Below are 24,020 nucleotides of genomic sequence, written 5' to 3' on the forward strand. Positions count from 1 at the left end.
TTATTTCTGGAGGTGGGGTTTTTCGTTTTTTAATACAGCAGATAAGTGAATCAGTGGATACTGGTCCTGCAGACAGGGAAGTCCTACTATATATTCAACATGACCTCCCTGGAAGTAACACTCCACACATTCTTTATTGAGGTGACCCCTCCCCTTTACTTGAGAGGAAGACGCAAAACCAGGAAAGAGAGATCGCACAAAAACCGCTGCCTGAGGCAGCCCCAAAAAACCCATGAAATGCAGGTTGTTTCCAGTGCTCTCCTTTACCGGTTTGAGGGGCCGCCCAGAGGCAAGTGGCCCACGGGCTCCCCGTCCTCGCTGCATTTCTTCTCGCAAGGCTATCGTCAGAAACAGGGAGAGGCCTCGTCTGGAATTCTGAGCCCATCCTGAGAATTGCAGGGTGAAGGGGAGGCCTTGCGGGTGCGGTCGAAGGCCGGCGCCTGGTCAAGCGCCGTCGAAGGTCATTCCGACACGTAGAGGTTGCTCGTGGCGTTTGGCTCATCCATGGGCCGGGTCTCTAACACGACCGTGCTGCGGGAGGGCAAAGAGAAAAAGGGAACGATCCCGAGCGGGTGCTTCGGATGGCCATCTCGGGAGGGCGCAAGGGCCAGGGGCCGACTTCTGCCTTGCAGGGCTCCAAACCCGGACTCGGGAACGATCCTCCCAAGGACTGTCAGGCCAACCTTCCCCACAGGGTGATGGGGCTGCTGGGAAGGTGAGGGTGGCCATCGTCTAGGGCCAGTTTTTGAATGTCTTAGGAGTTGCCGCAGGTTTTCACATTCTCGCTTGTTCTCTCTGTGTTCCTCTCAGTCCCCTACACACACACACACATGCACACACACATACACACCTCTCTTAGGGATCTTTCGCTCACACAATCATCCCTTCCTTTCCATCCTGGTAAAACCTGCCAGTTCTTTTGCCACCGTTTAACACAGAGATCCTTCTTCAGACGTTTCTGCTAGCGGTCTACTCTGAATTTGTCTATGCCGTTTATCAGGTTAGAGCAGTGATGAACGGTACCCAGGGTTTGTTTTGTTTTGTTTTGTTTTAATTGCATGGCTGGGCCGTTTTGCTGCGTGCTGACTGAGTCCAAGCTTCCTGAGCCTGAAGAAACAAGCCGTGGAAGTTCCTCACATTATAACATATCAGCTCTAGTGGAAGGAGCAACAGCACCGCCGCTCCTGAGCCTTCTTGGCTTCAGAGCCTTTCAAGAGACAGAAGGTATGGCTCCCCCTGTGTTCAAATCATCCCTTCAGAATAAAGGCAGCTTAGCTCCCAGGTCAGCTGGCTGGAAAGCTCAGGGACTGAGGCCTCTGGCTGACGAGCCAGAGGTTGGGAGTTCAATTCCTCCCTTGGGCCTCTTGCAAACAGAGCCAGCCTGGGTAGCCTTGGGCCAGCCGCACACCATCCCAGGGCTGCGCCTACTGAAGAAGGGAAGGGGAAACCACTTCTGAGCGCTCTCTATCTAGAAAACCCTGAGGAGGGTCGCCCTGAGTCAGAATTGACTTGAAAGCCCATGATGATGACATCAGCCTTCCTGGTATGCCATGAGGCAAGGGAGGGCCGAGGGCCCATCGATAGCAGGCAAACCACAGTGACAGGGTGGGGGTTTCTTACCTGGAGGCTCCCAATAAATGGAAGGTCCATCGCCGGTCCCACACATCCTGTGCTAGCTGAGAAGAGCAAGAGTTGCAAGTGAAGGCATGGCACTTACAGAAAAGCTGCCCCCCCATCCACGTCCCACCTCCTTTGGGGGTATCAGAACTGGATGCTTTTTGCACCCAGCCCCAGAGAGCAAGGATTTACATGGTGGTGGTTCCAGTTAGTGCATCTGCTGGAACCCCTCCCCAGGGATGGAGAGAAGCCGGAACGCTAGGTTTGTGTTGGATCAGGAGCGTCCTCACCACCACCACCCCCTCAATGCCCTCCTTGGGCCCTACGCCAAGATGGTGGAAGTAGGAGGGTTCCCTCGGTACCTTTCCTGATGCGAGGAGCCATGTCTGCACACCGTGACGCCAGCAAGTATGCATCCACTTGTTGACCACCGCTGGGGGGGGGAGAGAGAGAGGGGACGATTAAGGTCAAAGCTTGTCCCTTCCCCTATTTTTCCTTCTCCCTTAATCAAGTCCACAAGGGTGTCACGGGAAGCCCTGTCTTGCCTAAATTAGGGAACAAGTTTTTGGAAAACAATGACGAGTTTGGCCTCAGGGCAAAAAAAGAGAGACCTTGAACCTCAACCCCCATTTCGGCCTGGAAACCCAGGTGTGAATCCTACATGCCCCACAGATGAATCTGCACGAGCCCCTAACAGCCGTGGGCCTGAACGCTGTGCAAGAAGCCGCCTTTTGGCAGGAAGGAAGAGCTGAGCTGACCTCTTTCCTGGGGAGCAGCTTTTATCAAGATTGCTCGTCGGATGTCAACACCCGCCTTCCTCTGTGACCCCAACAACAGATTGTTAACGGGATATTGGCACACAGGTGGTGACGCAGACGGCACACCGGGGGGGGGGGACTGAGGAAATGGACGAAAGAAACGCACCGACCGACTCCATCGCCGCGTCAAAGGTGAGTTCCGGGTGGCCCTCGAGCGGGGAGCCGTGGAGGCTGACAAACTGGAGACTCCCTGGGAAAGAAAACACATCTTTTGGACCCCCCGGCAAGAAACTCTGTGCCCCGGATCAGCTCTGACACACCGGTTGCCCCCTTTCTTTCAAAACTTACTGTCCATCAGAACCAGCACCGTTTTGCTGTCCAGCTGGGTGACCTGAAGTGGGCCGGAACAGACTGGTTCTGTCAAGAAAGTTAGGGGATGGTTTAAAACCTGGGTGTCCACGTTAGCTCAGCTTTTGATCGCCAGGTGTTTAAGCTGGCCCGCCCATTTCATGGCAGGAGATCCAATCTGGTGCCTTGGTTGCAGGGGAGTGGCAGGCTGAGAAGGGGAAAAGAGGATTTTGATGGAGGCAGATTTTCCTGTTGAAATTGCCGTCTGAACGAAGGTGCACCCAATGAATGGCCTACCTTTCCTTCATATTGCACCGCGGCCAGGGCGTTGGGGGCTTAAATGGTGCGGGGAAGGGGCACCCGCAGTAGAATTTATCCTGAGACTAAAACTGAAGATGCCTCTCGGACTTCCTGAGCCTTAGAAGCAATTTCAGGCACGACAGAAAAGGGAACATGCAACACTCAGCCCTGTGGTCAGGAGGGTGAATTGCGTGTTACATATAGGAAGCTCAACTGTGTTCGTTTTCCCAAGATGGGATTCAGAAAGATCATCATCATCATCGTAGAACTGCAGAGTTGGAAGGGACCCTAAGGGTCATCAAGTCCAGCCCCTATCAAGGAGGTGCAGTGGGGAATCGAACTCTCTGGCTCGGTAGCCAGAGACTTAAGCCACTGAGCTATCCAGCCGTTTGGTTGCAATTCTGGCAAACAAAGCCTGAGGTTGCTTCCATGCGTGACAGTTTCCAAACTAAGGAAGCTGTGAAAATCTCCTTCTAAGACAGTCAGACATTTTTTTAGCACCCAGGAAGTCCCTCTTTTAATCCTGATTAATGAACAGATCAATCAGTGCATCTATGATGTTAAGTTTGGCTGCAAAGACCGTATGAACCGATCCTTGAGTAAATAGTGGGGACCGGCTCTTCTGCTCTTTCCGGGTCCTCCAAACGGAGACGGCAGAGGAGTCTCGATTAACGCACAATCGGAATGGGTCTGGATTTGAGCGCCGTGACCCACAGCCACCCCCTCGAGGCAGGCACGTGAAATACACTCTCTCTTCAGGGTCCTTACCGCTGTCCTCGCTGACAAACCAAGAGGTAAGCGAATTGAGGTTGATGATCTGGAACTGCACGGCTTGCCCCGGGGAACCCCTGCTCACTCCGAAGCAGACCAGCGGATACTCCTCGTCGGGGGCCATCAACATCTCAAAGATGGGCAGCGGCGAGGGTAGTGGGAAATCAAAATACTGGCAAGAGGAAAGAAGAACAAGATTCTCGGGGACAGGCCTAGGCTCATCAGAAGCACATCTTAAAACACCTCATCTTAAGACACCTCTTACCCCAGGGCCCAACTCTGATGTAGTATTTGCCACTACCCAGGAGAAACGTACGGCTCCATCTACAGCAACCACTTTACATTCACAGTTCTAACACTCAGGACTAGTACCTTGGACAACTAGAGCAGTCGGCAGGAACCCAAATATCTGCTCCCTCCTCCCAATTGCCCACATCTTCTCTGGCTATGCATCCTTCCAGTGGGTCTCTGCTAGGGTGGAGTGAGCTAACCTCTTCTGCTCCACCTCTGCGCTGAGAATAGTGGGCGCTTTACGGAGACCCAGCAGAAGAGTCTGGTCTGCTGTGCCCCTGCGCGAGTCTCTGCTCTGCACTTTTTGCAAAGAAGCGAAGATGTGCCAGGCTGGGCCATATGCCAAAGCACCAGACGATGCTGAAGGCAGGTCATTCCTGCTTTGGATTTCTCTCTCTTGTGAGACCTTAAACTATAATCTAGGGCAGATAACACATCCTAAAACTTCAGGAAATCCTCAGAAACCGGCCAATCTAAGTGCACCAGAACATTTCCAGAGGGAATGAATATACATTGAGGAAGAGGCAGGCCAGCACAGATACTGTGATGCAGCCTCTCCATGGGGCTTCCCATTTTAACCTTAATCAGCTGAGAGTCAGAGAGAGAGAGGCTTTACCTTGACAAGCATGAATTTCTGCATGGGTTCGTACCACTGCAGCAACACCACCCCTGCCTCCAATGCCCCACAGAGGTAATGGCGGCAGCTTGGCGCATCCCGGGCTGCAAGGAAAAAGGGCCGGGCTGCATTTAAGGGCAAAGAGGGGGGGGGACTCAGGATGAACCCACCACAGCAGCCACTTCAAGCCGCCAGGCTTCTGGAGGCAGTCTGCCTTTCTGCACACCTTTGGCCTGTGTGTTCCCAGAGGGGGGCCGCGAAGGAAAGAAGAGGGGAGGGGAGGCCTACAGCGACACCTACAGGCCTGGGCTGGCTCTGCACTCACCTGTACAACACCTTTGGCACCCCTTTGTGTCTGGGATCTTGGTGGTGACCACGTTTTTCCTGCAGGAGGAAGGAGCGGAAGGGCGGTTAGTGGTGGTGGACATCCAAAGGAGGGGCAAGACTAGCTAGGATGTTAGGGTGGCATGCAAGCTCTGGTCCCGTGTGGGCTTAGCAGGAGGTGTGAGGTGCTTTACCGACAGCCACTCTCCTTTCTGTTTTCTCTGTAGTTTTAGACTGTATTTAGGCTCTGTAGAGGACTAAGCGGAAAGGGACTGGCCTACGCATTGGTCACCAGTACTGGTGGAAGAAGCCATTTCAGCCAGCGGAGGCTGATGGCTCCAATTCCACAGGGGCAGTGGATCCGCTCTGGGTTTTAGTCTGAACCTTACGGGGGCCAAAGTGCTGCAGCTATGCCCTGCTGATAGGCTTCTGTGTCAAAATCCTATACCAACGCATCTCTGATAGAAAAAAGATGTTAACAGCCCCGTTACAGGAATAAAGATGGTAGACAAAAGGGCACACGCTCGGCAACGCCCGCACCTGAACCCTTTTCCTAAACCCAAGGTCTTGGGTGTGCATCTGAGTGCCTTACCTGGGTAATAGTCTGTGGGGGGAAATGTACACCCCAGAGCGCTGGTCTCGTCTGCTTTGCTCATAGAGGCCCAGCAAGTTGTGGGAGAAGAGCTGAGAGGATTTGCCTGAACAGAAAAGGAAAAGGCGGAGTTGGGGGAAAAAGAAAGGGGCCCATCCTGCTTTCAGTGGGGAAAAGCCGCCGGAGAAAGTTTTCCCATTCAACACCCGTTTATAGGGATTAATCAAGGTTCCCATTGCCATCCTGGATGCAAATGGCATAAGAGAAAGAAAATGTCTGATCTGAATTGGAGTTCCTAAAGCGTGGCCGGCAACCAGAGATGGCCACACTGCCCAGGTAGTGCTTTGGAGTGCATTGAATTAGGTCTCTGGCTGCGGAGCCAGAGGTTGGGGGTTCGATTCCCCCACTGGGTCTTTCAGGAGAAGAGCCAGCCTGGGCGGCCTTGGGCCAGCTGCACACAGTCCCAGGGCAACCCAAGAAAAAGGGAATGGTAAACCACATCTGATTATTCCCTTCCTGGTAAAAACTCGGACAAGGGTTGCCATAAATCACAATTGGCTTGATCGCACATGATCTGTTAACTTTATTTACTACCCTAGTGCCTGCAGGCCTCAAAGCTGACGTCTGGCCACACGAATGGTCTGCCTCCCCGCCATCCTCTATTTAGCCCCCACAAAGCTTTTCCGACTCCCCTCTCTAATTCAGCCGCCTTTGGTTCTCCCTCCCTCCCCATCCTGAGTGGGGAAAAAAACTCACCAGAAAGCGACATGAGGACATTCTCGATGCAGTACACCCAGGTTGTGCGGCTGTGGTAGAGCTTGGGAAGAAGGGAAGCGAAGAGGAGAAAGGAGTCACAACACAATTTAACAGGGCCTTCTTCGTGGTAGCTCCTCAGTCGCTCTTCTAAAGGAGAGCTGCCAGGCTCAACCATTGATAGCCTCCAGGTTTGTGGTTAAAAAGCAGTTCCCTGATTTTTACACCCCGTTTAACAGATGGGACAAACAAGATCTGCTGGATAGCTCAGTGGTTCCGAGCCAGAGGTTGGAAGTTTGATTCCCCCTTGGTGCCTCTTTGACAGGCTGGACTTGATGGTCCCTGGGGGTCCCTTCCAGCTCTGCAGACCCAAGAGGATGATCATGATGATCTGACACACCCACTAAGCCTGCTTTAGACCCACGGCTAGTAAAATTTAGATACACTTCTCTCTGGCTCCAGGAGACAACCCTCCTCACCCTATCCGCTCACAGCTAAATAAGATCAACAAAGCCCATATTAACTGGTCTAGATTAATTAACATCCTGATATTAGACTCCAGCCATACACCACATGCCTGTGTTTCATGTTAAACCAGGATAGGATGGCTTCATTTAATAACAACAACAATAATAATAAGGTGAGACGTACAGTACTTAATAGGATGGCTGAGGTCTTGGCTCCCGCAGTGAGAGCACCATCAGTTTTCCTGAGCCTGGCTACCCCCTCCTTTTCATCCCCACCCCACTCCCTGATCAGCACCCCACTGCTCTCACCAGCTCCAGGGTCGGGTCGGCCTCGTTCCGGTTCAAGGCAAAAATTCCTTCTTCGGCCCCCAGGATTAAGTGCAGGTCTGTAAAGCAGGGGAAGGGAAATCGGTCGGTGTGTGTGGAACACGGGATAACTCGTGGAAGTCCTTGATGGCTCAAAGGTGTGGTCCTTGTCATAGGCTGTTTTAAAGTCAGAGGGTCCTCAAGCAAATCAAGCCTGAACAATCTCTGGAGGCAAACCGTGTTGAAACAGAGGCTGTCCCTACTTCTAGGCGCCTCCTAAGAAGGCATGATGCTCTGCAAAAAGACCATCATGAGTCAAGGCAGCAGGAAAAGAAGAGGAAGACCCAATATGAGATGGGCAGACACCCTAAAGGAAGCCATAGGCTCGAACTTGCCAGAGCTAAGCAGGCCCGTTGAGGACATTTTGGAGATGGCTCATTCATAGGGTGGCCCAGATTCGGGGTACAACTTGAAGGTACAAAACACCAACAACATCAGATTATATCAGAACGGGCCATTTTGGTGGGGCTGCGGGTCAAATGTTGAACCTCACAATGGCAAAACATTGAAGGTGGGGATTAAAACAAGAAGGGATCGGCTTCCCCTGCCAGTTTTGGGGTTTTTCTTTTTTTAATGAGGCGTTACGAGTCCTGCATCCTGCCCAGTGCAAGAATAGATCTCCTTGGACGCTCGCAAGGAGATAAAAAATTATCTCCCCCTTAACCCTGAAAAGTTCATAGATAGTGAAATAATCTTAAAAAAACTGGATGAGGGAACATGGAAGGGGCTCAGAAATGTCTTCTCCATCTTACCGCTGGTATTTGGATGAGTCCAAGCAGTCGCCGAGGTGATGTGCAAGGGGCACTCGTTGAAAACCTTCTTGAAGAACGACTTTTCCTAGAACGAGAAGGAAAGCAAGGTTCATCCAAGCAGGAGGAGCACTCGGGGGTGTGTGTGTGTGTGTGAGCGTACAGCCTCCCTTCAGAGAGGATGCTTCTACTGCCGAATTGCATTGGGCGCCACAGCATCCTCTCATCACTCCCGACGCAGACTTACAGCAGAAAGAACCATCCTTTGGGGTTAGGTAGAGGAGGTTGCCTCTAAAGTCCCTGAATGAGTCTGTGTTCCCCCAAATCGAGAGGGACACGGCCAGACCAAGGACAGGCAGAAATCCAGAAAGCCTCTAGAGTGAACTGACTCCTTGCTCATTATATCCTGCTAGAACAGCCTTATGAAAATCATCTACTTATCACAGGCAACCAGGCATTCCATGCCAGCAAATCAACAGTTCTGAGGAACATCACAGGTCTTAAAATCCCAAAAGTAAAGTTTCTCAACTCTGCAAGTCAGTCGCTTGTTGCATAACAGACAGATCTCTCAATTCCAACTTCACTGAAAAAAAATAAATCCACAAACTCTGGTCCTGCGTTTCAGCCCTGCATTTCACGCAGGAGACGAGATCTCCTTTTGCAGCTAGCAGAGAGAAACACAGGCTATCGTAAAACAAAAAGCAACCTTTGCGTTACGTGCTACTATGACACTCTCTGCAGGTTTGTATTTAAAAAATAAATAATCATAATCTACAGTCTGGTAACTTTTGTGGCGTTCTTTGCAAAGTGGTCCTAGAAGGTAACTCCGTTCCTGGAGCAAAATACTGTTGCCTCTCATGTTGGAGGCAGGGAAAGGAGTGCTGTGTTGAACAGAAGTCTGCTCGAGTGCCTTGAAGTGCTGACCGGTTTTGGTTTCTTCTCCGGCTTGGGCGGAAGGACGGGTGGCTCATCCGTCGAAAGGACCGAACTCAAGTCTGGGGCTGCGGAGGAAGGAGATGAGAATCAGGCCAGTTTGTCGGACCAATTCTTAGAGCCATATGAGCCCACCCTACTAATCTGATACCCCAGGTGGGAGCATGGAATTGACCCTGGAGGTGGACATCTCTCCCTCTCCTGCAGCAGATAAGAAGGCCTTATATATTAGCCAAGGCTGCACATGTTCAAGTGGCCTCACTCATCATTTAACTCCCCTTAATAATAATAATATAATAGCAATTGCATGCCTTCAAGACAATTCTGACATACAGTGACCCTTTTCCAGGTGTTTCCAGGTAGAGAATACTCAGAAGTGGTTTACCTTTTCCTTCCTCTAGGGGGAGCCCTGGGGCTGTGTACAGCTTGCCCAAGGCTACCCAGGCTGGCTCTTCTCCCAGGGAGCTCAGTGGGGGAATCGAACTCCCAACCTCTGGCTCCACAGCTGGAGGACTAAACCACTGAGCTATCCAGCCAGCTTAATATACAGCCTTATAAAGCAGGACTTGATAACAGAGAAGAGGAGAAGGTCCTCAAACTTAAGGGCTTAGCAATCCAGAATCCAGGAAGACTGGAAGGAAGGCTAATGGAAACATGAGAAGACATGTAGGAAGATGCTGTTCTTTCAGGGACACCTTGTGCGGGTAGGGAACCTTCTCAAGACTGTTGACCTCCCTTCTGATCGGCCGGACTAACACTCCCATCATCCCCAGCCATCGCGGGCCTTGCTGGGAGTGAGGCTGCCTTGAAGGCATCAAGGGACATCATTCCATTGAGGTAGCCCTTTTGAGAGGTCCCTTTACTCCACAGCCGAGGTCTGGCTTGATATTCTGTACTCCCATTGTGATGGGGCTTCCTCCAGACAGAATGAGAATCTCTCACACATGCACACACACACACACATATTCCTCCTTGGTTTGTGGTCTTGACTGGGTGGAAAAGACCCAAGGCAAGCTTTATTGTTTGATTGCTTTCTGTTTCGATCCATAAGGGGTATGTTGACGTATTTATTTTAAATCTCAGATTTCCAGTTTCCAAACTCTGGCAAACGACTGGGGGAGAACAGCTTTAGCCAAAACCAATGCAGACTTTTTGCCGTGTGCCTTCAGATCCCTCTGGAGTTCAAGGTCTGTTTTAATCTGCCACCTCTTGGTTATTCCTTTATCCAGCACAAATGCTTTATTATAGGGTCAATTGCTGGAACAATTATTCTGTCCTCTCAGGGGCCTTTACACTCACTTTCTAGGATTTCAAGAGGCAGGAAAATACTGATCTATATGGACTATTTAGGAGGACATTACTTGAACCTTCCCCGCTTCCAAATTACATCTCTGAAGTAAGAGGATTAGAAACTTGAGAGAATATTGAGCTGTCAAAGAAAAGACTGGGAATCTCAAGGGGGGCAGGGAGGCACCGTGATTACAGGTGTCCGTGTTAATGTTGTGCCCCTGCGCTTCTTCTTTTATATTTCTATTCATATTTTTCCTTTTACCTGATTTGGCTGTGAGGACAGAAGCTTGGGCCACCGTTGACACCATCAGATGAGGGAGCTGGCCCGTCATCGGACCGCTAGAGCATCGTCCCCAGGATATAGGCTTGGAAGGGCATCCTACAGCGGGTCTGTTTGCCGCCAGGATCTCCTCTGGCGAGACCCTTTGTTTTGGCTGCGGAGAGAAAAGCAGGAACAGATTCCACTCAGCTCCGAGCTGACTTATTAGCATCCATCACAGCGAGGATCAGCAACAAAGGACAGTCTGTTGAGAAAAATATTCCCCCCCATCGAAAGGACACTGCGGTTTCCCAGAGAAAATAGTAGACCAGACCTTGGGAGATCTGGAGTCAAATCCTCACGTGGCCACAAGAGTGGGCCGTCTTGGTCCAGCCCTATCGTCCCAGCCCGATCCACCTTGCAAGGTTTGTTGGGGATAGTTATATAATTTATCTGGCTCTTAACTGGTTACTCACCTTGGGGGGCAATGGAGGCGGGAGATCAGCAGGAGAGGCGTGACTGAAAGGGAAAGTAAGTGGTAACCTTCCAGAATGAAGGTTGACAGTTTGCTGACTGCTGTATAATCAGTTAAGACGGTTGCTCTACCTAGCCCTGTATCATCAGCTCTGCCCTGCCTGGAATTCTCTGATATTCCCACTTTCACACGAACTAAACATGGTCCTGCTTGATATCCAAAATCAGGCAAGACTGGGACGTTTCAAAGTGAGATGATGGGAGCGTGCTTCTCCCATTCCCCCCACTTGTTGTTCTGATTTTTCTTTCCAAATTTCCTTCCTTTCACTGCGTCACAGCCTCTGCTCTATGTGAGGTTCTCCCCTTTACCAAAACCCCACTTTCTTCATGACAGCTAAACTACAGCGCTTCTGTTACTGTCTTTCCTATTAGCACCGAGGAGGTTCCCCAGCATTCTGTGACATCACTGCATTTCAGCCAATAGCCTGCACAAGGGAGGCTGGCAGGAACACATAACTCACCCTAACCCTAACCCTAACCCATCCCCTCTACATTATATAATTGTTTTTATATTTTAAAAGATGGAGGAGATTGATTTACCTGCTTGCATCATTTCGGCTGGGGCTAGACAGCAAAGGAGCCGCAAAATAGAAGGGAGGCAAAAATTAGAGCAAAGATTTGGGATGGCAGCGACAGAGTCATATTTTACAACCAGGTGGGTTAAATCGACCGTGGGACTATTTTCTGAAAGTGCTTGTATTTTCAATAGTAAAAATATTTTAACAGCCACCTTTAACTCTTTATGACAACCTAGTCTGTGCCATGGAGCGAGGACCAAAAGATGCAGAGTGAGCATGTCATTGGAAGGGACTATATCTTAAGTGCTGAAAGCATCCGAGTACCCCAGCAATTGTTCTTCATGCACTTCCTAGTCTGAAAATTACTGTGCATTGTTTTCTGATTGGTCTCCAGGGAGGTAAACACAGACTTTGTTTGCAAGTCTGACTAGCCCGTTGTGAAGTCCTGCAGGGACTTAGGTCTTTGAAACGCCAGAATGATTTCAGCTATAATACAATATAGCTTGACCCACATTCCCACCGGGGGGTGGTGGAATTGCTGCTGGACCCTTCTGGTGCCTCTTCTAAAACAAATTTGGACCACCTCCTCCAGCCACCTCCAAACTCAAGACACTCTCCATCGGGCCAAATTCTAGCTTTCATCTTTATAGAATCATATAATTATTAAGTTGGAAGAGGCTGATAAGGCCGTCGAGTCCAACCCCCTCCCTGCTCAAGGCAGGAATCCAGGTATCAAAGCAAATCTGAGAGAGGGCAGTCCAATTTCCTCCAGGGTTAGAGCACTGCTCACCACCTCCCGGGCCCAAGGGTTCCATTGATGTACTGCTCTAACAGTTAAGAAGTCCCCCACCCCACCCGAGATTCACACCCAGGCAATCTGAAGTTTTACGCTGCAGATTCCAGAATCTGCAAAATCTGAGTGAAATCGGCCTCTCGCCAGGGAAGGACATTCAACAAATCTTGGGTCTATGACCCAATTGCAGACTATTCAAAAGAGATAACCTCTAGGGGATAGAGGGGCATTTGGTAAAACCATATGGTGCTTTCACAAGATCATCCATAACTAGGGTTGCTTGAGGAGCTAATTCTGGCTCCAGCAGGTTGCATCCCAAGAGGAAACAGTCTTTCTGTTTTATCACTTACATGTCCACATCATCATAATCGTCATCTGAATCTGTTTCATTTCCCCTGCAAAAAAACAAACAAAACACAGAAGCACAAGATAAGGCTGATAAACAGGAGACACAAGCTTAGGGGTGGACGTCGGTCAAGAGCCGGGAATCCGTTGACCCCTTAGATATTTTCAATGCAACCCGCAGAAGCTTTGTGCACCTTAGTCCATAATACGGGACTGTGCAAACTGGGGTCTGAAAAACCTAAGATACTCTAAGATAATATGTTTATTAACCCACTTTTGAGGGGGCTTAGATTCTAGCCGGAATGGTGGAAGATGCCTATCATGACATGTGATTCTTTTCACCTAATAGTATGTTGCATTTACTGGGCATCGTTATGCGACTGGACACTGAAAAGTGAACATGGACTTAATTTGCCTCTGGATGGATTTTCCTGTAAAGAAACCAAGTGTTCGGAGGGAAAATAGGTAAATCGTTGGGGAATCCCAGTATGCACGGGTAGTAACATGACTTTTTCAATTTGGAACAGCCGTCATTTATAACAGTGGTTCTCAATTTAGGGTCATCCAGGTGTTCTTGGACTACAACTCCCAGAAGCCTTCACCACCCATTTCTGGGAGCTGCAGTTCACCTGGGTTACCCAAGGTTGGGAAACACTGATTTTATACGATGAGAAACGTAAAGAACGCTCCCCTAAACTCCATGTTTTTGAGGCTGCACCATCCAAAAAAAAAAAACCCTAAAGGTATAATAGGTCTCGTTCTAAATAATACACGTATCCCAATCCCATCATACTGCAGGCGCCTTCTATATCCAGGAGCTAGAAACCGGCCGGATTGCTCCTCTGGGCTTGCTCATTTCATGTGCGTATGGCATCATAAAGAGCTCTTGGTATAACCGGCCATCCTGAAGAGCAACGGTCAAGGGGTTCTTACCTGCCGCTGAAGGCAGAGCTGTAGAGATTGCCACCTGTACCATAACGGGGGTCTGTGTTTAGTTCCTGCAGGCAGAAGGCAAGAAGGCTGGAGAAACCGGTAATACTGGGGAGCACCCCAGGGTTTAGAGAGAGACGTTCGCCTGGGCTCTCCCCGTGCATGTGTTATGAGCCTGATTTAATCACAATCATCTTAGAACTGCAGCGTTAAAGGGGGCTCTGTGGGTCGGGTCCAGCCCCTGTCAAGGAGGTACAAGTGGGGGGATTGAACTCCCAACCTGTGGCTCTGCCGCTGGAGGCCAAACCACTGAGCTATCCAGCAGTTCTTGAAATAATAAGAACTACAGAGCTGGAAGAGGGACCCCCAGAGGTCATCCAGTCCAGCCGCTGTCAAGGAGGCCCCGTGGGGGGGAATCGAACTGCCGGCCTCAGGCTCTGCAGCTGGAGATCTCAACCCCTGAGCCATCCAGCTGTGCAGCTGCCTAGAGAGGATGGGGGTTCTGATTCGACACATCAGGAGGTGGGAAAAGGCAGAAGGTTGTACTAGGGTTTGGTCGTCACCCCCAGCACTCTGGAGACCCCCGAGTCTAGCAAAAAACATAGGTTGTCGGCATGAAAACTCAGCTAGCCAGGGCCGGCAAGGGTGGGTGAGAGCAAAGGGGGCAAAGTGCCAGGTGGGCATCCGAGAAGATGAAAGGATGAGCCTGAAAACCTCACAAGGTTCATCTGCCCCCCCCTCTCTCTCTAGGGCCAGCAGGAGAAGAACGGGGGGGGGGGTCGCTGGAAAGAAACAATGCCCTCTTTCTGAGGAACAGAGAGGACAAGCACCCCATTATCCATTTGAGGGGAAGAGACAGGGAGGGAGGCGGAAAGAGGTACCGTGAAGTTTGGGGAATCCAGGCTCCTCCTGTTTCTGAGACCGAGGCCAAAATTATGGGCTGCAATGAGACGGGAGGAAGGAGATTTAGAACAGGTGGATCCACGTCAAATGGGAGAAGGTGGTCTTGGGGAAGAGACCCCAGTCGGGCAGGGCAGGGGAAACCGGACAGGGGGCACCGAAGGGCAGACTTACCTTGGTGTTCGGTGCATCCGGGTGAGGTGACTCCTTGGCGTCGGCTGGAGCGGATTCTTCGGGGCACTGGAGGAGGAGGCGGCTGCGGTCAAAAAGACAAGCCGTGAATTGCGTGGGGCAAGCAAGGTCTGCAATGGCTCATGGGTGCTCCCCCCTTTTGTTCCTGGGGGGCCCTGCCTTTGCCTGGCCCAGCAAGCATCCGGATTCACTCGCCGTCTGCTGGGGAATAACGCGAAGGCCATGGGAATATGGGAGAAACCACTAGGTTTGAGATAAGGGTTATAGCAACTGGGTGACATGAGATGCCTTCTTGTTGCAATTTTGGAATCCAGCTCCATAAATGTTAATTGGTTCCTTATTTGGAATTGGTTAAATGGAGACTGCATTGCCTGTAATGTGTCTTTAAAAGAATAAAGGAATAAATGTTCTATCACAGTACCGTCGGCCGACGCAACAGGCTGGCAGAAAACAGGAAAAGGCAAGGCAGGAGAGATGCAGGGTGAGAGGCAACGAGGTCCTCCCTGTTTCACCCTCCGCAGCCGCCATGAATCAGCTCTCACCTCTTGCTCCTCTTCGTCGGCCTCATCTCTGCAGCTGGTGAGTTTGTCGGGATCCCGCACTTTCTCTAAGAGGTCAAGGGTCAAGCTGGGGCTGAGCCCTGGTTGAGCCACTAGCTGATGCTGGAGGCAAAGAAAGAGTTGGTTGGAAGGAAAGGGGACAAGCGCTCCATTCAGTTGGGTTGGGTTGGTGGTGGCAGGAAGGAAGGTGGTCTTTCCGACACCCGCTGAAAAGGCCGCCCTTTTAAGCTCGAAACTGAAATGCTGCTTGCCTCTTTGGCGACAGAAAGAAGGCTTGGGCAGAAAGGCCTCCTTCTCTCGTGATGGCCCCAGGGTTCTCTTTGTTGAGTGCCTTTTGAGACCCTTGAAGAAAGTTTGGTGGTTCACAAACAATGAGCCACTCATATGATGGGTTCTTGATACAGACTCCCTTCCCCCGGCCCCAGGCTATCCCTGTATTAAAAAAACTGGCCAGACTTGTAGTGATATGGAAGTCAGGTGGGTCAGAAAGAAGGATAGGGCCCTGTCCGTCCTGCCTAAGAGGGGGCCAGATGTGGGAAGGGAAGAGGAGGACAGGAGGGGAGAGATGGCAGGACTTACAGTCAGCATTTTAGAGGCACTTGGTCGCTTCTTGGGGTTTTTTGTTAGCGTCACTTTGACAAAATTGTGAAAGGCTGCTGTCCTGTGGAGAAATGGCAGGGTGGAGGGTTACTTGGAGTTGTAAGAGAGCAATGAATCTGGGAGGCCCAGTCTCTTGAAAGGACCCCCCATGTCCTTTCTCCTTGCAGTGGTAGCAAATAGCCAGAGGAGGGCGCTGGACTGCATAATTATTTTCTGGCTGCTCTCTATGGCCACCACTGTATATGGCCAGAGAGTGGTACTGCAGCCACAATGAAAAGGGTGACGAAGCTCAAAGGGAACAGGAAAGCTTGAAGGTGGTGGATGACGACGGCGATGATAATGAAGTGCACACTGATCAAAAAAGTCCTGATGCTGTGAGCCTTGGCTGCTCCCTACAGCATTGTTCTCTGGCAACATTCTGGAACGTAGCTACCTTGTGGGTCTGAGCACCAAATTATATACAGAGATAGTTTCGTGTTAAAAGATGAGATTGACTGGTGTTCTAGAGATGTGGTTCAGTTGGACTGAAGGAACTCTGGAATCTTCCTTGCAATTGAAACTTGTACTTATGTCCCCCAACCACCAATCAGAAAGCAGAACAAGCTAATTTGCAAAGGCAGGAGATGTGAAAAAGGTCCTGTTGTGACAGTCACACATGTTTTCAGCCCTTACACGATTCCCTGCCTGAAATAATGCACAGTCAAGCATGGGGCGGTGCACTTAGCAGTCTCTTATACAGTGTTAACCTGTGTGCACACATCCATCACTAGCTTCCGTTGACTTCTGCATTTGGAGGAGACCCAGGAGAGCTTCCTTCCTCGCCATTCAGGAAATGTGCATATGAGATAAGGTGACCTGACTCACCACTGGGTTTTCTCCTTCAGCTTCGGGGGCTGGTAACCGCTCTTGCTCATTAGAACCAAGACCCTACGAGAAGGAACCAGCAGGTAAGTCCCCACCACATCCCCTGATGACCAGTCTCTTCCCCCGCCTAGCTGCAGGCCAAGCATTTCGGGTTCGGCACCCAAAAAAACACAAAAGGTGCAATGCGGCACAAATTAAATTCCAACTGCAACGCCCTTCAAGAGGAGATCAATAGATCTTGAGGCTCTCAGCAGTCCTGGAAAATTCTGTTTTAAGCAAACAGACTTATCATCATAAGGTCTAGAAACTTGACTTTCTTTTAACGAAACCAAAGGTGTTCTGAATTGTCCCCCTCCACATGCAAAAAAAAAAAAAAGCACACTTCGATTCTTTGTCAGCAGAATGGGTGCAAAGAGGGAGTAGCAGGCCACATGAGGATGATGGGGAGGAAGAGGAGGGAGGGAACCACCTTCCTCCAGAACAAACTCACCGCAAAGGGTGCACATCGAACATGGGGGGCTGAAGCTCGGCCAGCTCAATCGCCGTGATCCCCACGGACCACACGTCGCAAAGTTCATTGTATCCCCCCTTGACCTCCACCGCCGCGACCTCGGGGGCCATCCTGGAACAGAAGCAGTGTGTATAAGATGGGGAACTTCGGCATTCCACAGCCCGCCCGCCACCCTCCGCCTTCCTCCGTTCTGTCCCACGATGGTCTCCCACAGACTCTGGGTTGCAAGCAAAACATGGGGAGCATCTTTTTCCATGTTCCGATCACAACCCACCTTGCCACGTGAATGCATTCCCCCTCCCTCTCTTTCCTGGAACTAACCATGTTAGCGTTATGATGGATCCACAGCTCTCTTTCATCATCATCATCATTCTTTATTACGGTCACACCAGCAAACCGTATCACTAACCGTGGTTAGAAAAGGCTGGTCCGACCACCCATAGCAACAAAGGCAGAGGCCGATGCCCCACCTCGATATACCCAGTCCTCCTCCTATCTACCACCCCCTGCATTTGCGAACGTGGCTCGCAGGTGCCCAAATGGCCGGTTCGTTTTACCAATAAGGGGTGCCGATGAAAGACATTCTCCGGGCAAACGTAGCGCTGAGCTGGGCAGAGATCCCAAAATCCGCTGGCATGCAAGAAGAAATGGAGAGAAAGAGAAAAGCTAGGACAGCTGCTTCCAGCGAATACTGGAAGTGTTTGAATTTCAAGGTCCACACTGCGATGGTCGGGAGTCTCCTGACTTAATGGGTTAAACTGCAGTACTGCAGTTGAGAATCTGCTCTCAATCCGAGTTTAATCTGGACAGGCTGAAGGTTGATTTAGCCTTCCATTTTTCTGTGATTAGTAAATGAAGTACTCGGCTCACGGGGCAATGTAGAGCCTTCATAGTGGAATTGCAGAGCACCGAGAGAGGGCTTTAAGGGTTATGGGGCAGTATATAAGCCGCACGCTTCAGTTTGCTTTCCATGTGGAAATTTAGAAAGCAGCAGGCCCAATATGAATCTGGATCCCTGGGCTTCTGCAGTAATTGCTCTAGCAATTGAGTTTAATTGTCGTTCGGAGGATGAAGTCAAGAAGCCGGGCTGCCCACTGCCTGTTTCCACCCAAACCTCTCACAAGGACACGGAAGTGACAGGCTGGCTTTCAAGACCGAGGCACAGCAGGCAGGCGAAGAAGTTGTGAAAATGGACAGCGGTGGAATGAAATCCCACCGGACCTTTTCTTGACGAAACAGCAGCCGACACCCCCCCCCTGACCCCCAGAGTCTGCAAGGGGACCCTCTGAGGATGATGCCCGGTGTGACTACGCCATGAAACATACCTAGCTTGACTTCCCCGTGGTCATTGAGAAGAATGTTGGCTCCCTGAAAGGCAAAAGGACACACAAAGGAAGTGAGAGGCTACACACCCACACCCACACACACACACCCACACACACACACACACACACACACACACACCCCTCTCTTCTGTCCCACTCTTAAGCCGAGGGGAGGCAAGACTTGATTTCTAACCCAAGGGCCTCGGGTTCAAGTCCGATGCTGGGAAAGCTGCCATCCGTGGTATAGAAAAAGCTTTATTTGGCTTAGGGAAAGGCACTCTGCACGTGTTCAGAGACGTCTAGAAGCAAGCTGGTAATATATTTGTTTGGCCAATGTTTTTCTTTCCCTCCTCGGCTTTAAACGCTCCTCAAGCCACGTCCTCTTCAAATTTTCCCGACCCAGGTGTCGCCTCCCTCTCTAAACCGACGTCCTCCATCGACCACTTCTCTGGCTTTCTCTAACCGCCCCCCTCGCGCTTCCCCTCCGATTCTTTATCCATCCGTACATGTTTTCATGATGTGAATATTCCACCTCTAAAAAGCTCATATTTAAGGGAGAGGCCCTAAAACCGAGAGACAGTGCAGTTCCCAGCCTGACAAGGACCTTGCGATTACCTTAATATCTCTGTGGATCTTCCCTTGGTGATGAAGATAAGAAAGACCCTAAGGAGACAAAGAACAAAGGTCTGCCCCAGAAATCCAACAGGCACAAGAGCCAAGGACATCTTGACTCAGACTCAGTATCCTTCAGGTGTGTTGGACTATGATTTTCATCATCCTCAGCCAACATGTGGAACACACCTGGAGAACAGCGGCTTTTTTTGTTCCAATTACAGAACACCGAAACGTGCTCTCTGGTGTATGCGGATGGGGCTACTTGGAAGCGCAGTTCCTCAAAAGACTTGCATAACTGGGGGAATGCTAGTGTTTAAAAGGATTTGATCCTGACTGGAGACGGGTCAACCAGTCATCCCCAGTCTTTCAGCGAGTGTCCCAGAGTTTCGTTCATCCCGTACTCACTTGTAACGTTTCTCGACATATGAAAGCAATCTGTAGCTCTGATAAGGGCCCAGTGGCTGTGAAGGCAAAGGGAAAGATCGGTTGAGCACCATCCTCTGGACCAGCGGTTCTCCAACAGGGGTGCCCAGATGTTCTTGGACTGCAATTCCCAGAAGCCTTTTCACCACCAGCTCTGCTGGCCAGGATTTCTGGGGGTTGCAGTCCAAGAACATCAGGGGGAACCCAGTTGGAGAACCATTGCTCTGGACCGCAAAGAGGTCACCTGTCCTTCCAAGAAATTTAAAGCTGATGTTCTGAGGGACCTCCAAAGCCTGAGTGGTAAGTGAGATGCTTTCCATGTGGAAGGTTCCCCGTTTAATCCTCCCTCGCTTGTGTTTACTGTTGTTTCTCAACACCCATGGGGCGATGTCAGTGGCCTCAAAGGGGAGCCGATAAGGGGCAAGGATCCTCCCTCTAAGTAGGATCACTCAGATCATCCTAAGGGCCCTCAAGAGTAGACCCATGGTTCCCAAACTTGGAGAACTCAAGTGTTCTTGATCTGCAGTTCCCAGAAATCTTCACCATCAAAGTTGGAGTTGCACCCCAAGAACACCGGGGTGACCCATGGTTGGGAACCACAGCGGTCATCCAACCCATCTTCTCAAGTCTCCATCTTGTCTTCCCCAGGGCTAAAGCTACTCAACCCCCTTGGCTATTCCACACAGGAACGTGTTGCCGTGCGCTTAGCCCTCTGTCATGCTCCATGGGAGCAGAATCCACTGGGGCAAAAACAGGATAAGCAGAAAGGAGGGAGACATGATCTGAGTCACAAGGGCCCCCCCTGTCCAACCCAAACTAAGCACAGTGTTGTTCGTTGGGGGGGACAGAGCCTTTCCTCTGAGGCAGGTGTTGACTGAAAGGGAAAAGAAAGCAATCAAACCACACAGTTTCACTTCTGCATTTCAGGACCTCATGCTCAGTGTTTCAGCTCACCTCCTCATCCCGACTTCCCCCACCATCCGACAAGGGGTGTCTGTCATACAATGGCAGTCACCCCCACTGGGTGGAACAAACAGCCTGTGGACGTGCACCGGGCGCCGTCCCTCCCAATATTCAAGAAATCGCTCAAGACAGAAGTATATAAGGCAACCTTTAAGGATCTCATACCCTCAAAGAATGTTAACTCTTTGAACATTTGGTTTTCTGAAGATGATTGCCATCAAAGGGGTCATGGCGCCATTTTGATTATGTTATTATGGGAATGAAGTGGGTGGGTGGTTTTGCTTGTTTTTACACCACCCACTTTCTACCCTGGACAGCCAGAGGGAGAAACAAGAGGGTCCTAGATCAAATTTAAGCCTGAACGATCTCTGGACTCAAAAATGTTGAAACTGAGACGGTCCTGCTTTGGGAACATCATGAGAAGGCGGGATTCCCTGGAGAAGACCCTAAGGCTGGGAAAAGTGGAAGGCAGCAGGAAAAGAGGAAGATGGATTGACTCCTTTAAAGGAAGCCATAGGGTTGAGTTTGCAAGAGTTGAGCAGGTTAGTTGAGGACAGGACCTTTTGGAGAGGTCTCATTCATGGGGTCACCCTAAGTTGGGGGTGACGGTGGGACCTAACAACTACACCCCGAATAATGTGAATTCACTCATTGGGTGGTATATGGCCTCCTGAGGACTGGAGTCAAAACAAGGTAGGTCATGTTTCCGTCCTTAAGGCGTGACAGACCCTAAGGTAGGAAGGAATGAGTGTCTGATTCCACCTTTCGCCAGGTGAGGCAGGGAGGGGATTAGGGAGACCATCTTCACCTTGGTAAATATCTTGAAGAGAGCCCCCGGCGCAGTACTCCATGCAGATCCACAGCTTGTTGAACCTAGTGAGCCAATAGAGTAGATCGAGTTGTAGGGCGGGATAGCCAGGTCTGTGGGGCAGGGTTGCAACAGGGTGGGGGGCAGATGGCGACCCCACCATCGCCACCTGGAGGAGCAGCTCTTTCAACTGACCAACCCATTGCCATAGCCCATGAGGCTCTCTTGTGATATGACCAGGTAGGTGTTGCTGGACACACCTCTGTGGGGGAAACCTGCTTAGGGTGGTGAAAGGACACACACCTGCTCACCCAGGAGCAAAAAGGGCCAGGTGGAGGGTGGGGTGGGTGGGAGGCAGGCATCTTTCTCTCTCACCGTATGTAGCTGCTGTAATAGGCGATGATGTTGTGATGTTTGCAGGTCTTCACCATCAGGATCTCTTGCTGAATGATGGCGCAGTCATCGTCTGCAGAGGATGGAGAGAAAGAGGGTCATTGAAAAGACCCTTCAATTCAAAGATTTTTGGGAGGGGGGGAGACAAACCAGGTAGGACTTTTAATTGCACAATTCCAATCAATGTGCATTTCCTCTTCAGTAGCTTTCAGGGAGCCACAAAATCATGGTGGTGGAGGGGTGATTTTTCAGAGACTGGGTTGGGGCCAGCCAGAGAAATCCACATCATGCAGCCCTATGGCTGCTTTGCCAGCCTCTACGCATTTCAGGGACCGGGGGGGGGGGGGGAGAGAGATAATTGCACTTGTGAAATGAATGTCACATCTAGATGTTGACATTAACGGCCCTTTGCTGTACCACATATGTGGACTCAGATTGTTTTCTGCCCCTGTTTCTTCCTGGACTTTTATTCACATTATTATTGGAATATTTCCAATGGCAAAGCTATAGCTCTAAAGTCCTTAGGAGAAAGAGAAATCCACCAGCCGGTCCTCAATGCGAAACTGGTGCCCTTTTCCAGACTAACGACCCCATATGGCTGTGGGTTTTCTGGTGGAAGAAACGAACGTATTCAAAAATGTAAATGAGGGCAGCAATGGGCCGAATGCATTTTGAGCGTTCTTGCAAAAGGAAGGGCAGTTCACTTAAAGAGGAAACTGACAAATCGAAATTACACCACGAGGGGGGGGGGATTAAAGACAGACACAAGTTTGACATTTATTATTCCAAGACACTGCTTGCTTCCTCCATCTGTCGTTTAAATTTTTCCCTTCCTGGAATCTCCAGCCCTTTTTATAGATTGTTTGGATGCTCGTGTAAGATGGTTGCTTGTCTTCCTGTGTTTCTTCCGGGACGATTTGTGAAAATCCGAAGCCAAAGACATCTTGATAAAACACAGTCCGTGAGGACAGGCAAAGGGTGGTTTTAGAGGCTTCTAAAACAACAGCTCTAAAGCTGAAAAGGAGAGAGACAGAGAGACGCTGCTACACAATTTCCACGCTGGAGAGAAAGCAAAGAATATGTGGTGGCCTGTAACTATTAAAAAAAAATCAAATATATATCACTTCAAGTGACACATGGGTTGCAGCCAAAAAGAAGCTCGCTTCTCTTCTTTAGGAGTTTCGCGGTCTAATAACGGTTTGTCTGCCCTTGTTTCCAGATTGTGTGCAAGGTTCATGTGGCTTTTTTTATTCTTCTTTTTAATTGATAACAACCCTCAGCCAAAAATATGGAAAAAAAAATCTTTAGCATAACCAGCTTCCATGGAGGGTCACCAGCTTTGAGGCTAGGCTGCAGCAATCAATGAAAGCATACACTAAATAAGATTTATTAGTTGTTGGGGTATCACAAGAGAGGTTGGGCCTTCGATTGCCCAAAAAGGGCCAGCCCGGGTGGCCTTGGGCCGGCTGCACGCAGTCCCAGGGCGCCCCTAGTGGAAGGGAAGGGAAACCACTTCTGAGTCTTCTTTACCTAGAAAACCCTGGAAAGGGTTGACATAAGGCAGAATTCTCTTGACTTCATTTTTGTTTTGTTGCGACGGACATATTCAGCCACACCAACCACGGAATATTTTGTGACGTATCTCTGGTGGTTTCTCTGTGAGAAACTGGATGTGGCGGCCCTTGACTATGTCCCCTTAGAGCTCAATAATACGTATATAATTGAGCCGTAAGAGTGGGTCTGTTTTTCATTCCTTTTCAAATGAAAGTTGCATATTTTGCAAAAAAAACCAAACAAACAAAAAAAAAGGTCTCTGCCCCTCACAATAACCCAGAATTACTAATGTGTCAGCTTTCTGAAGAAAATGCTCTCCAGGCTTAGGATGATACGGAGCGCTTAATTTGAGACAGAGTTTATCAAGGTTCCAGCTTATTTCTTCACACTGTCCCCAGAGGATTAAGAAAGTTTGCTTTTGAGCATATGCAGAGTGCTTTCCGTTTTGCAAATGAGTAAACTCCATTTGAGATGAGCAGATGACAAATTTGCCATTCAGACGTTGTGTGATCGGGAAAATCATGGAACTGGTCCCATTTTCTTTGAAAAACAAACCGCTGGGTGGATTTTGGCAATCATCATCGCAAAGGAAATTTCATGTAGCTGTTCCTTTCAGGAGATAACAGTCCACGAAAAGAGAGCATGTGGTGTTTTCCCACTCACCTGCTTCCATTTTTACAATTTTGATAGCTGCCAGCTTCCCCGTCTCCTTGTTTCTTGCCTGAGACAATACAGAATTTTTTAAACACTTTAAATAA

General features: G+C 49.9%; 1 protein-coding gene and 1 long non-coding RNA gene across 3 annotated transcripts in view; one reads left to right on the plus strand and one right to left on the minus strand.

Annotated features, from left to right (window-relative positions):
• Window positions 1-24,020, minus strand: part of MAP4K1 (mitogen-activated protein kinase kinase kinase kinase 1) — a 27,033-nt gene continuing 3,013 nt past the window's right edge. Inside the window, exons 2-32 of the mRNA XM_020787242.3 lie at window positions 23,926-23,983; window positions 21,691-21,781; window positions 21,316-21,380; window positions 19,527-19,582; window positions 19,122-19,169; window positions 18,507-18,549; window positions 17,739-17,811; window positions 17,161-17,292; window positions 16,671-16,733; window positions 15,786-15,867; window positions 15,189-15,308; window positions 14,629-14,710; window positions 14,436-14,494; window positions 13,558-13,622; window positions 12,630-12,674; window positions 11,509-11,532; window positions 10,911-10,953; window positions 10,438-10,609; window positions 8,877-8,953; window positions 7,956-8,040; window positions 7,147-7,223; window positions 6,374-6,434; window positions 5,618-5,723; window positions 5,027-5,085; window positions 4,702-4,805; window positions 3,792-3,966; window positions 2,724-2,792; window positions 2,542-2,625; window positions 1,980-2,050; window positions 1,621-1,676; window positions 1-531 (exon numbers count right to left, since the gene is read on the minus strand). Coding sequence (XP_020642901.3) covers window positions 462-531; window positions 1,621-1,676; window positions 1,980-2,050; window positions 2,542-2,625; window positions 2,724-2,792; window positions 3,792-3,966; window positions 4,702-4,805; window positions 5,027-5,085; window positions 5,618-5,723; window positions 6,374-6,434; window positions 7,147-7,223; window positions 7,956-8,040; window positions 8,877-8,953; window positions 10,438-10,609; window positions 10,911-10,953; window positions 11,509-11,532; window positions 12,630-12,674; window positions 13,558-13,622; window positions 14,436-14,494; window positions 14,629-14,710; window positions 15,189-15,308; window positions 15,786-15,867; window positions 16,671-16,733; window positions 17,161-17,292; window positions 17,739-17,811; window positions 18,507-18,549; window positions 19,122-19,169; window positions 19,527-19,582; window positions 21,316-21,380; window positions 21,691-21,781; window positions 23,926-23,983 — 2,415 coding nt within the window. The 3' untranslated portion in view covers window positions 1-461. The remainder of the gene's footprint in view (window positions 532-1,620; window positions 1,677-1,979; window positions 2,051-2,541; window positions 2,626-2,723; window positions 2,793-3,791; window positions 3,967-4,701; window positions 4,806-5,026; window positions 5,086-5,617; window positions 5,724-6,373; window positions 6,435-7,146; window positions 7,224-7,955; window positions 8,041-8,876; window positions 8,954-10,437; window positions 10,610-10,910; window positions 10,954-11,508; window positions 11,533-12,629; window positions 12,675-13,557; window positions 13,623-14,435; window positions 14,495-14,628; window positions 14,711-15,188; window positions 15,309-15,785; window positions 15,868-16,670; window positions 16,734-17,160; window positions 17,293-17,738; window positions 17,812-18,506; window positions 18,550-19,121; window positions 19,170-19,526; window positions 19,583-21,315; window positions 21,381-21,690; window positions 21,782-23,925; window positions 23,984-24,020) is intronic.
• The window catches only part of LOC140702062 (uncharacterized), an 18,506-nt gene continuing 5,090 nt past the window's right edge, over window positions 10,605-24,020 (plus strand). Inside the window, exons 1-5 of one of the 2 annotated variants that reach the window (XR_013538385.1) lie at window positions 10,605-10,859; window positions 11,490-11,623; window positions 15,065-15,225; window positions 16,691-16,753; window positions 21,736-21,861. This is a non-coding gene — a long non-coding RNA (uncharacterized LOC140702062). The remainder of the gene's footprint in view (window positions 10,860-11,489; window positions 11,624-15,064; window positions 15,226-16,690; window positions 16,754-21,735; window positions 21,862-24,020) is intronic. The other variant, XR_013538384.1, reaches the window with a different exon arrangement.

This window comes from Pogona vitticeps, chromosome 9 (genome assembly GCF_051106095.1).
Source record: "Pogona vitticeps strain Pit_001003342236 chromosome 9, PviZW2.1, whole genome shotgun sequence".
In the NCBI taxonomy this organism is placed as follows: Eukaryota; Metazoa; Chordata; class Lepidosauria; order Squamata; family Agamidae; genus Pogona; species Pogona vitticeps.